Source organism: Gekko japonicus, unplaced genomic scaffold (assembly GCF_001447785.1).
Source record: "Gekko japonicus isolate JY-2015 unplaced genomic scaffold, Gekko_japonicus_V1.1 scaffold149, whole genome shotgun sequence".
Classification (NCBI taxonomy): Eukaryota; Metazoa; Chordata; class Lepidosauria; order Squamata; family Gekkonidae; genus Gekko; species Gekko japonicus.
The window spans coordinates 1,561,299-1,574,279 of NW_015172556.1; the positions used below are offsets into that span (position 1 = coordinate 1,561,299).

Sequence of the window (12,981 nt, forward strand, 5' to 3'; positions counted from 1 at the left end):
GCGGGCTATTCTGATTGGGATCGCTATTCGTCCCACTCTGTTCATAGATCGAGGTCGCCCCACAAGTCGAGACCTTCGGCATCTCTGTCTCGTCCTCCTGCATATGATTCTTCCCACCATAGTCTGGAACCAAGTCGTCCTCCCAACCCTCAGGTCACTCCAAACCCTGTCGTTCCACCAAAACCTATAGCTTGTCAAGAGGCCACTTCAGTCCAAATACCACACCAAGATTCCTCTGACTCCATGGAAGAAGACTCAGATACGGAAGCATCTGAGGCTCATACCTCTCCTGACCATAAATCTCCCAACCAGGATGTCGCTGAGGACCTACCCTGATCCCCATTTGACAACCTTATGTCATACACAGATTTAGTCAAAAGAATGGCCCACTCTTTAGGCCTCTCTGTCGTCCAGCAACATCCGCAGGCAACAGATGCAATTTTTGATATAGTCCAGCTGGATACATCCTCCACCTTGGCATTGCCTATGTCTTCAGTCCTTTTGCAGGCAGCAAAGGCTCCATGGCTAAAACCCTCGTCAGCCCCAGTGTCCATGAGACGACTGGACCACATGTATAGGGTCCAAGAGGCAGATGCCGAATTCCTATTCTCGCACCCTCAGCCAAACTCGATGGTAATAACATCTTCCTCTAAATCCAAGAGGACACACTCCGCACCTTCTGACAAGGAAGGTAAGAAATTGGATGCCTTTGGCAGACGCTTCTACTCTACAGGAGCATTGGGAGTCAAGGCCACTAACTACCTGGCCTGCATGAATAGGTATCAATATACTCTCTGGGAACGGTTCTCCGAACTTCTGACCCACCTCCCAGAAGACAAACTCCAGGCAGGTATCAATATACTCTCTGTGAACGGTTCTCCGAACTTCTGACCCACCTCCCAGAAGACAAACTCCAGGCAGCCAGAGTCATCCAAAAGGAAGGCATGGTGTTGGCGAAACAACAGCTCAACACTACTAAGCATGTCCTCGAGGCATCTGACACTGCATCTGCCAGGTCAGGAGCAGTAATTTCCCCCAAAAAAGGAGGGAAAAGGCCCAGCGGCAGTGTGCTGACGAGATCCAATCTGTAGCCCTCCATGACAATGGCCAGGATCCAGACATCAGGTGTAATCTTCCACCACTTGCTAAGGAAGGGGGCCAGTCTGTCCCGAAAAAACAACAGTGCCTTTTGCTCCTGCTCCTTAGGAGAGTGCGGTCGGGAGGGCTGCAGACTAGCTCTGGAGACCCAACGTTTGCCATGCGACTGGGCAGAAAAATGACAGCCATGCCCAAAATACAAGGAAGAAGATGGAGGAACAGAACGAGTGTTCTTCTTATACCTTGCCTGCTGGAAGGGACAATCCCTGGAAGGCAAACGCTGCCTAGGCTGTTGAGGTTGACTTGTACATATGCCTAGGGACCTTGCTGTTAGCCTATTCTTCTCGATCTGTTCCAGGGTCTCATTGATCTTAACAGAATAGCTTTTCACCCTCAAACAGCAAATCCTCAGCACTGGCTTGTGTCTCCAGTGGTAGAGCTGTAGAAAACAATCAGGCAAAGCACCGTAAGGCGATGCCAGAGGCCATGGAGTACAGAACAGTCTGCCATGTGCTTCCCCACATTCATTTGTTGCTTAGCAAGGCAAGAGGCCTCCGCATGCAGGAGTTTAACCAGTGAGGGATGCTCTTCAGGAAGAGAGTCAAAATGTGAAGCCACTCGGTCCCACAGGAAGACACTGCTATTATAGCTTGATTGTTTACAATTCTAAAATTTAAAGTGCCCACTGAATAAACCTTGCAGCCCATAGTTTCAGTCCTGTGGCCCTCTTTATCCACTGGAGCAAGGCGGGAACCATGATGATGTCTTGCTTGAAACTCTTCCGTGACTAGTGAGAAAGGAAGAGGATGAGTGAAAAGGAAAGCGCAGTCTGTCTGCTTGATTTTATAAAGATTTTCTATCCTACAAGAAGTAGAAGATACAGAGGATGGGTTCTTCTAAAGGCTCTTAGCCATATCCAAGAAATCTTCAAGGACCAGGAGGTCAACAGACATCGAAGCGTCGGAGAAGAGTGCTGAAAGGATCTTGTGCTTGGGTTTCAGATTCAATGAAACCACCCCAAGCTCTAAAGACTTAGCCATCCTTTGTGAATCCGACGGGAGTTTTGTAAAACGGAAAAGTTTGAATTGTGACAGCGAGAAGTGCCTGTAAGCGCTTATAAGTCAACAATTGCGAGGAGGACCCATAGAGAGTCTGGGAGCGAATATAAAAGCGAAAATGAAATTGATACCATTCTCAAAATTGGGGACCTCCGGTAATGGCATGAAAAGAAGAGGATTTACAGTGCATGAACTGAGAGTATTAACAACAACCCGAAGGAGGATCTAAGAAGCCGGAAGGAGAAGACAACAGAGGAAGCTCCTCCACGTCAGCAATAGTAAAAGTACCCAGCACACAAAGAAGCGGTTCTGAATGTGCACAGAAGAGATTTTTTTTTATTAACAGAAATTCAAAGGAACATTACTAACATACTAACAGAGAATTACATGTGACAGGACTAAGAAAAGAAGTTTGACAACACACAGAAGAAGCCCAAGAAGATTAATTGGACATTACTAACAGTTTAATTTACCAGTTTATATATCACTCAGCTTTCTCTTTCTCCCACTGTCTACCCTTCCCATTTTTTCTTTTAAGCGAAATACCTCCCCTTTTTAGGGGAGCCAATAAAATATTTATTAAAAAAAGAAAGAGCTTGCTACAGCACCGATTGATCCAGTGCGTGCGCACTAGATCCCATGAGTGTGAATGCACAGATGACCACTCGAAGATCACCAGTTACAGGTAAGCAACCTGTTTTTTCAAAGATGCTTGAATGTTCGTTTAGATTAAAGCACTGGTTCCTTCCTGTAATTTTTTCCAGAAGATTTAAAAAGCAAATAAAACTACTACTAAAAATGTTATGTTTCAACAGGTACTGCAATGGCTGCAGGAGTTTTGTTGCAAAATGAACTACCTTATTGTTCTCTGGTAAAGAGCAGTGCATATCTTTCAACCATGAGTTCAGGTAATTGTTTTTTAATAGTTCTTTTTAGTCCACAACATATTAAACATGAGCTAGCCCAACAAAAAAAGTTCAAAACCTTTTCTTGCAAGATTTAGAGTACCAATCTTAACTATAATTTGTGAGGGCAATGGCTGGTTGTCACTGAACATTATAAATCATAAATAGAAAGTATGACTAAATAGTTTTTAGTCTTCTATAATTTTGTATTAGCTTATTAGCATAATGCTTTAACTATTTGAAATTTTGCTAAGATATTATTTTGCTTAATATTTTGTAAACTGCTTTATACATTTTCAATATAAAGGTGGGATATAAGTTAGATAAATACATTTTATGCCCAAGGAGGTAAAGCTCTGAGGGCATAAGTTGAAATGCTGAAAAGAAACATGAGTTTGAGTCACCCTTATCTACCTTCAGTGTTTTAGTCTACAGCCATTGTCACGAATTGCCATTCTCTTTTGATTTGATTTTTAAAATTTACTAAAAGTGTTTATTAGCATCTCTAGGCTTCATCTACTTAGAGAGTATAGTGGCAGCAACTGAAACAGTAGTACAGGCGGGCTTACAAAACAAACATTTTGAAGTCAGAGCTTGTCTTGAACATTCCAGCCGAAATTATTGAAGTGAATATCTTCTTTCATGTTCTAGCATCTTGGTCTATTAGGCCATCCAGCTTCATTTGCCCATGCTGTGTCCCTTCTTCGCCATTTGTTTCAGGTTGGCTACTTTTATCCACTCCTTATACATAGTCTTGGGCCTAGTGGATATTTCACCTGTGGCCTCACTGCTGCTGGGATGTCCGGCCCTTGATGAAAAGACCCTTTGTGATTTGCTTATATTATTAGTTCCCCTGCCTGCCCTTTGCATTCTGTTACTTTTGAGTGGCAAACGCTTGTGTGTTGAAGCACGTAGGAAAGCAAAGCTCTTCCTACTTGCTGCTGTAGCAGCAGTAGTCCTAGCTAGATATTCACATAAACAGCCCACTGGGAAGCGTGGCCTCCTGCAACAGCAGAGCAACATCAAAAATAAGAGTGTGCTGATGGCACCACAACTCCCCAGTAAGGTTTGCTCTTCAGTTTCTCTTTAAATATTCGTGTTCACGTAGACATGGGTGGGAGATGGGTAGTTCCATCAGAAGCTGTGATGAAATAATAGCCCAATGTAACAGTGGAATGATACTGACAACCCAGCTAACAAATAACTATTGTCATGACTTGTTCCAATTCATCATTTTGGCAGAGTGCTTAGAGGGTTAATGAAGGCAAAAATGTTGTACAGTGTGGCCATCAGTTACTCTGTTTAGATTTATTGCTTGATACACTCATTCCAACCTCTGGTGCTCATTGTGTATAAGGCCGTGCATATAAGCAACATGTCAATTTTGGCTGACAGCTAAATAAACTAATAAACAACTGATCTGATGCATGTGACACAAACACTGTATTTTACAAAGCCATTAAACAAATTACACTTGCATTGAAGTAAACAAAAGTAACTCAAGCAGAATAACTACTAAGAATTCAGGTTTAAAACTTTATAGTGGGAGATGGAGCAGGGGGGGGAAAGCATCCAATCCAGATATTGCAGTGAGGTGCCCTTGGAGCACCTGTTTAAATATTCTTTCTGGTGCTGTGAGTCATGCTAGTGTTTTATGCATTAAAGTGGAGATACTTTTTTGGCTAGATCCACACAGGGGCACCAAAAGCCACACTTACTGCACATGCAGCAGTGAGTAGGATGCAGATGTGTACAGCATCAACATGTCCCGATCATGCACCACTTGCTGTTGGTACCCCCCCCCCCAACACACACTCGCATCGCAGCTCAGAAGTGCCAACCGGACAAGAACTTTGCTGGGATCCCTTGTGGCCTGGCAATCTTGCTTCCCTTCAACAGCTGGTCTGTATCTCAGTTAAAGGGAGAAAATGCTTGCAGAAGTGCTAAAAGTGTTGAGGGAGGCATGCCAGAGTTTAGTACTGCCATTTTGAAGATGGTGCTAAGCTTCAGCCCTGCACAGATGGGCTGTGGGGCTAGCTTTCACATGAATGCTTTGTCTGCCGCTGTCGTGCTGTTTCCCCTTCTTTGCGCTAAGCCCTGGGAGCCCCACAAATCATACTTGGAAAGAGCACAGTGATGTGCGTAAGATTCTCAATTAAAAAATGGACATGTTGTAAAACCAAGGAAAAAGACTTTGTGTGCAGGAAGCCTTGCTCTGTAAGCTTTATTGTGGGCCAGGTGCTTATTGAAGACACCGGTTATGTGTTAGGTAGCAGTAGCATAGATTCCTTTTCCCCCAAGCATCTGGTACTTCAGAACCTTCATGCTTTCTGATTAACACTGTCTGATTACAAAGGTGATATACAGATTACGTGTCTACTTTTTACTTGTCCAAAAGAAACTGCCTGAAACATATCCCCTTTAAACACCAATCCCCCATGTGAAGCAGCCTATTTCCTCTGGCACCCAAAAGAAATAACGTATGACCCTGAGCACTTATTCCAAAGCCTGGTCATTTAGAAGCCCTGAATACATGATTTCACTCCCTCAAGAAGGGAGGAGAGGAGCCCCGACCTGGATAGCCCAGTCAAGTCGATCTTGTCAGATTTCATAAGCTAAGCAGGGCCAACCCTGACAAGTATTTGGATGGGAGATCGCCAGAGAATACCAGGGCCGGGAGGCCAGAGGCAGGCCATGGAGCCACTTCCCTGAAGGTCCTCTGTGCCCCAGTAGGAGTCGTCAGAGGTCACCATGACTTTCAGGCATGGACAAAATGCAAAAATACCAAAAAGAAGAAGTAGAAGGAAGGAGAGGAGAAATTGCCCAAGCAGGGCCTCCTGAGGATTGTGCATGAACCTGGACTACTTCTGTATACCATCACTGGCAGTGACCTTACATGGGAGATGCTTATACATATAATCTAGCGTTTATAGCTATTAGATTTTTATATCTGAAGAAATACTACTATCACCTGTATTTGTAAAACTACTTTTCAGAGAGGTGGCATGATATCCTTAATGACATGTGATCTGTTGTGTACCTTTATACATTATAGGATCTCATGTGTTGCTGTTGAAGATAGAGGAAACAGATGAGATGAGCAAATCCATTTTTGGATTGCCTGAATATGTTTTGGTAGGAAGTAGCCTTAGAAATTGACGTGACTAGTTTGTTTTTGTCTGAATCAAGCTAGAAGTATTTATTTTTTCCTATTTTATCCTTCAAGTCCTATTTATATGTTCAATTACTTATCTTGTAAGATGAGAGAATAACTTTTTTGCCTCAGTCTCTTACCTTTCCCTGCTGCTGATGAAATGCAAGTGACTGGTTGGATGTTTTTCAGAATGCCACAATCGCCTTGGAAAAATTTTCATTCTTCGCTGCTGCTGAAAGTAAAATGAGTGAGAGCTCATTTTGTTTAAAAAATGAACTTATTTTTGTAATATTTCCAAGGGAGATTATTATTTTCCCTGTTCTGATTTTCATATTGTAGTCCTGAATAAGAATATTTGCAGCCTTTCTTGTCACTTAAGCTTGCAAGCACACATGCACTGTAAAGTGCTGGATGTCTGAAATCTGATTGATGGCATCTCAGGAATGCTGATTTATAATTGATTGAGAAATCTGATACGGGCACAATTAAAACCACTTTGTGTTTTTTCACATAACACAAACTTGATACTTGGGCACATAAAACTCTGTTTCTGGCTTTCACACATGCACAGCCAGCAGTGAGAAAGGGGCTTAGATTGGTATGTGTGAATTCAGCTTTAGTTGAATTTTCTTGAAAAATATTTATTTCTCAGGGTGCTGTGTGTGCATTTCTTGCCTAAGATGTCACAGTGAATGCTTCAAATTACAAAAATCCTGTCTATGGTAAACTGTTTTAGAATCCCTTGTCCACTTCAGAAATATCTGGTTCAGATTATGCTCTCTATATCAACAGTGGAACAGTTCATCACATACAGAATCAATGTATATAGAATTTAGCTGCCAAGGGGGTAGCTGCCACTAGTGAGTTCATTGTTGGTTTCTATGGAGACAGATCAGCCTATCCTGAACAGCTATTAGATCATACAGAAAGATGCATGTCTTTCTGTGTAAGTTCAGTACAGAGCACATTGGATTTCTTGTCCGGTTTGTCTTCATGCAGTTTTTCTAAACTGCTGCAAGTAGTGGATGATCATGCAGAGTTCACCTAGGAAGCGTTTGACAGTGAATATTTTTAGCAACTTTTTTCAAGGCCGGAGACATTCTTCTTCTGATCCTCTTCTCCGCATACTCCACAGGCGACGGAGCTCAGTTGTAGAGGTTCTCTCAACTTCTACCCATAGGGTTATGGTAGCCATTTCCTCTGTAAGCCCTGAGGAGCTAAATACTGCTTTCCTTGAGAAAAGAAGTAAAGTATTGGAAATTTTATTTCTGTAAACTATACTTTGGTTTTATGTTTATGTATTCATTGGTGTCGAATCTTGTTCTCGTAACTAAGCATATCTGAGTGCTCATAGTATTTCAGAATGTTTTGTGAGTATGATGTGCTCATAATTTATAAGAACTTAATGCATTGTTTTTCAAGAATGGTAGTTGAGCATCTTTGCAGTTTTGTTTGTTGTGTGAAAGAAAGGAATAAGTAGTATATGTTTTTCGATATGACACTTTATTAGGAAGGTGTTGAATACAAATGCATCAGGAGATTTGCAAGAGAAACCAGTTTTGAGGAAATGCATTCATAATAATGTCAATTTAATCTGCTTTAAATATATAAGTGCATTTGTTTACTTTTATTAATATGATTCACACAAATTCATTGCTGGAGCTACAGCTTGTTGAAAGTTTTTATTTTTGTCTCACACTGTATGTTGCAGGAAGACCTAGGCGTCCAACTGCAAAATACACTAAAGTTGGAGAACGCCTTCGCCATGTAATTCCTGGTCATATGCAATGCTCCATGGCATGTGGTGGACGTGCTTGCAAATATGAAAATCCAACTAGGTGGAGTGAGGAGGAACAGGCTGTTAAAGGACTTTACTCATCCTGGTAAAAGACAACATTTGGTTCTTCTAAGCTTCTAAAAATTTGGTTTTAAAAATATCTAATCCCATGTGCATTTCTTTGGGAACAAGTGCCATTGCATCTAGTGGGATTTATTTCTGAGTAAACCTGTTTAGGCTGTGCTGTAAAGTTGTACTCATATACAGTTACTTGGAAGTAAGCCCTATTGAACTCAGGGAATTTATCAATACACCTTAGTCTCAGACTGTATTTCTGGTAAAAGAGAACCAATTTCATATACATGTAAGATAACATAGACGATTTCATATATATGAACTAGATGGAATGCTAAAACAGTGGACATGAACTATAAATCTGTAGTATGTTAGACTCCCGAATGCCTCATGCATTAAAAATACCTGTGCTGTGATTTTAATTAAAGAAATATGTAAATGCAATTTACATTTGAACTGTTCAAATATAATTGAAATATTAAAATAGAATAATAGGATTATGTTAAAGCATTTTACTGTGTATTTGGGCACTTTGTAAACATGTTTAAGAATATTAAACTATTTGGAAGAGGTATGTAGAAACATATGTGAATATTCTATGTTGCCTTCATTCTTAATATTGCCTTAATTCTGTTATAGAGTTTCAATTACATAGGCTTAGTAGGCATTTAAAGTACAAAGCTATTTAAAGTGGCATGGTTCATTAGTTTGAAAATTACTTCTGAAAAACCAAGTATGAAGAATTTTCACCTCTTCTTTTTTCTCCCCCCCCAGGGTAACAGATAACATATTAGCCATGTCTCGACCATCAACGGAAATTATTGAGAAGTATAATATTATTGAGCAGTTCCAAAGGTAAAAGAAATATATTGCCATTGAATTACTGTAGCTCTCACTACATGGTTTCCTTCCCGTGCTGGTTTGGATTGTTAGTAACATTTTATTCTGACCTAAGAGAGAACATTAAAAAAGGGGGGGGGGAGGCTTTGAAAGCATGCACAATTCAATAATGTGTTGTCTTTTTTTTCCTTTGCCTAAGATGTGGTATAAAAACAGTAATTAACCTTCAGCGTCCTGGGGAACATGCTAGCTGTGGGAATCCACTGGAACAAGAAAGTGGTTTCACTTACCTTCCTGAAGCTTTCATGGAGGCGGGAAGTAAGTTTGCTCCTGCTGCTGTTCCTTGTTAATTATAAAGTGTGGTGCTTACAGGCTGTTTTCTGCCACCTACTTCTTGGGCTAAGCAGAACTCAGGAATGTTTGCCAAAGAAAATAACTTGGAATTAATTAGAAAACTGAAAAATACACAACTCCTCTGTGTTAGACAGTATAGTTATTGTCATACTCATCAGGAGGAGACTGGAGAGCCAAGAGTCAATAGCTGTTTTTAGTCATATCTGTAAATTTTAAATGCTGACAGTAATATTCATGTCAAACGTTAATCTACATTTTGAACATTTACAAGGCAGTAGATTTGCAGGTAGGTTCTGCTTCCACAGGACAAAGTTTTCCCACCAAATGCGAGATTTATTCTTAATTGGGTAAGATTGACAGAATGTTGCATTGTTACTCTCTCTGTATGTGTATATGTATGTGTGTGTGTGTATATATATATATATATACAGGGGTCTTTTTGTAGAAAAAGAGCTGCAGGAGCTCATTAGCATATGGTATGCTAATGAGCTACTAGGCTATTAGAATATGCCACGCCCCCTGACATCACCGGATGTGATGTCAGAAGGGGAAGCGGGGGGAAGCATCTTCAAAAGCCTCCCCTTCCCTTCCCCAGCTGGCCTGCGGGGGGGGGGGGAAGAGAAGGGGTTTAAAGTTTAAACCCCTTCTCACTAGAGTTGGGCCACAGAAGGAGGAAAGAAGGAAGGAAAGAGGGAAAGAAAGAGAAGAAAAGAAGGAAAGAAGGAGGGGATAAAAAGAGAAGGAAAGAGGGAAAGAAAGAGAAGGGAAGAAGGAGGGAAAGGAGGAAAAAAGAGAAGAGAAGAAGGCGGGAAAGAAAAAGAGAGAGAAGGGAAGAAGGAGGGAAAGGAGGAAAAAAGAGAAGAGAAGAAGGCGGGAAAGAAAAAGAGAGAGAAGGGAAGAAGGAGGGAAAGAAGAAAAGGAGAGAAGGAAAGGAGGGAATGAAAGAGAGAAGGAAAGGAGGAAAAGAGAGGAAGGAAGAGAAGGGAAAAAGAGAAAGAAAAGGAGGGAAAGAAAAGGAAAGGAGGGAAAGATGGCAAAGAGATGGAGGAAGGGAGGTAGGGAGGCTTTTCCACCCACTCCCATCAAGACCCCACCACCCCACCCCCATGGATCCCTTACTTACCACTTTGGCGGGGGCTGCGGAAGCCGGCGGCGGGGCTCTCCAGGCCTCCCCCGGCTGCAGCGGTTCTGCGTGTGCCCGGGGGACCAGGCAGCAGGGCTCCCCGGGTGCCCCCGAGCTGAAGCGCTTCTGCATGGCCCTGGGGAGCCCGGAGGTGCTGCTCTCTGGGCGTCCCCCAGCCGCAGCGCTTCTGCGCGGGCCTGCGGGACCCGGCAGCGGGGCTCTCTGGTCATCCCTCGGCCGCAGCGCTTCTGCACGGGCTTGGGGGACCCAGCGGCGGGGCTCTCTGGGCCTCCCCCAAGCCGCAGCATTTCTGCGCGGGCCCAGGAGACCCAGCGGTGGCGCTCTCCGGCTTCCACTGGTTGCAGCGCTTCTGCGTGGGCCTGGAGGACCTGGTGGCAGGGCTCTCTGGGCCTCCCCTGAGCCGCAGCGCTTCTGCACGGTCCTGGGGCACCCAGGGGCGGGGCTCTCCGGGCCTCCCCCGAGCCGCAGCGCTTCTGCGTGGGCCCAGGGGAGCCGGCAGCAGTGCTCTCCAGGCGTCCCCCAGTCGCAGTGCTTTCGGCGCCGGGGAGCTGGGGGCGGTGCTTGCCGCCACCACCACCATTTGTGCGGGCTCCTGAGCTATCGGAGCAGCGCTCTGGCGCACTCCATCCCCAAAAGACCCCTGTATATATATGTATATATATGTATATACACATACACACACACACATAGTTTAGTAATCTGAGTATGACTCACTCTTTCTTGTTATAGATTTTATGTTCCAGCTCAACTTTTGTGTGAAATGGCTTAGCTGACTCGTAATGCAGCCTTCGAAATTCTTATAGAAAAACCTACTCTAAAATATGTAGTGGGGGTGGGAGACTTTTTGCTAGTAATCCTGAGTGGGTCTTTTTTAATTACATTTTTTTCTTACATTGACTTTTTATTGGTCTTTGCAATAATAATAATAACGTTCTAAAATGTTTCTTCTAGTTTATTTTTATAACTTTGGATGGAAGGATTATGGTGTGGCTTCTTTCACTACTATCCTCGATATGGTAAAAGTGATGACTTTTGCCTTACAGGAAGGAAGGGTAGCTATTCATTGCCATGCTGGACTTGGCCGAACAGGTAAAAATACTCAACCATGAATTCACTAAAATATAGCATTATTAAAGGCAACTGCTGTTTCATTGGCAACTCTACCCTATTTCCCATGCCTGCATCCCAGAAATGCTTTCGAGGTTTTTGAGTACTGTAGAGTTTGAGCCATCCCCAAGAACATTAGTGTGTCATAAGAGTGTTCATCTAGTCCTTGGGAAATATGAGCATGCCGTTTGCTCTTGTTCCCATTTCATTGTCTTACCATTTGCAAATCTTTTGCTTTGATACATGCTTAATATATTTATGTCAAAGTGACCAGTTACCTCTCTAGAGCAGAGGAGTGCTTGTCACTCTTGGTTTTTTAAAACCAGAAAACAGGACTATAGCTGCTTCATCTCTTGATTGTGCTATTAAAGCACTTTTAACGAAATGAAATGAATGTGCCTCTTTCATTGGCAAATGAAGGCCTATTGGTTTCAAAAGGTTTTCCCCATTTTCCCCTCTCTGATTTTACTGGCAGCGATACCTTAAAATCAGTTTATGTAGCTGTTGTTTGTTCTTAATTTTGTTTCTTTCTGTATAATATTTTTATTGTGTTATTATTTTGAAAAGGCATATATATGTGTAAATAAATGGCAAAATCAGCTAAACTTGCGTGGAAGGTCTGTCACCTTCGGGATACATGTTTTCTCATAATGGTAGTGAAGGTGAAAACAAGAGAGCAAGAATTGGGAATGTATACCTGGCGGGGGAGGCATTTTTCAGATATGGACTTCAGGAAAGGAGCAAATACCAATATTCAGGGGTACAGATGTCCGGATACTGTTTTGGGATTTGAATTTTGTGTTTGTTTTTTCAGGATTCTGGAATTATTTGGGTTCCATTATTCCCTTAGAGGGACTTTTTAGTGGTGCTGGAGTGGCTTTCAGTCAAATTACACCAAAATTGTAGGGGAACTAGTAATGCCTGTCCACTAAAGAGTCCCCCAGGTTTCAAGTGAACAAGGTGCCCCCAGCCATCCTACTTGTATCCTTGTTTCCTATGGGGAAAATTCCATGCTTTCTCCGCTGCAAAGCTCATAGCCGAACACACAAGAGCAAGCAACTTCTGGCCAAAAGCCTTCCAAAGCAAAGAGAAAATCTGAACAGAACCACGGATGCAGGCATAAGCACATGCTCACTTACTCTGAAAAGTCTAGGGCTGAGTAACTGAAGAGTGGCAAGTTGACCTTCAGGAAGACCAGGTGCTGAACCCTTCAGGGGAGCAGATGTGAGCAGTGTTGGCTGATAATGTTGTCCTTATGGGAGAATATAGTTTCACTCTGTGTGCTTGTTAAGGCCTCTGATCTACAAGAGAGAGGTCTGGCCAAACCATCTCTTTCCTGGCCCAGTATTTCCATAAATTGGTAGAATACAGTTCATAGGGCTCAGCTAGGAAGTCCCTCACTATTATGGCTGTTGAAGACTGGCTTGTGTACCTCACATTCCCAGAGGAACTGATTGCCTCCCCGATGC

The 12,981-nt window shown here is 42.7% G+C and overlaps 1 protein-coding gene across 3 annotated transcripts in view; it reads left to right on the forward strand.

Annotated features, from left to right (window-relative positions):
- The first annotated feature begins 2,979 nt into the window (after positions 1-2,979).
- The window catches only part of PTPDC1 (protein tyrosine phosphatase domain containing 1), a 22,505-nt gene continuing 12,503 nt past the window's right edge, over positions 2,980-12,981 (forward strand). For 2 of the 3 annotated variants that reach the window (XM_015421193.1, XM_015421194.1), the window contains exons 1-6: positions 2,980-3,064; positions 3,154-3,160; positions 7,937-8,098; positions 8,842-8,922; positions 9,107-9,225; positions 11,357-11,494. In XM_015421193.1, the coding sequence (XP_015276679.1) occupies positions 2,980-3,064; positions 3,154-3,160; positions 7,937-8,098; positions 8,842-8,922; positions 9,107-9,225; positions 11,357-11,494 (592 nt within the window). Of the gene's footprint in view, positions 3,065-3,153; positions 3,161-7,246; positions 7,461-7,926; positions 8,099-8,841; positions 8,923-9,106; positions 9,226-11,356; positions 11,495-12,981 lie in introns of those variants that run through there. The other variant, XM_015421192.1, reaches the window with a different exon arrangement.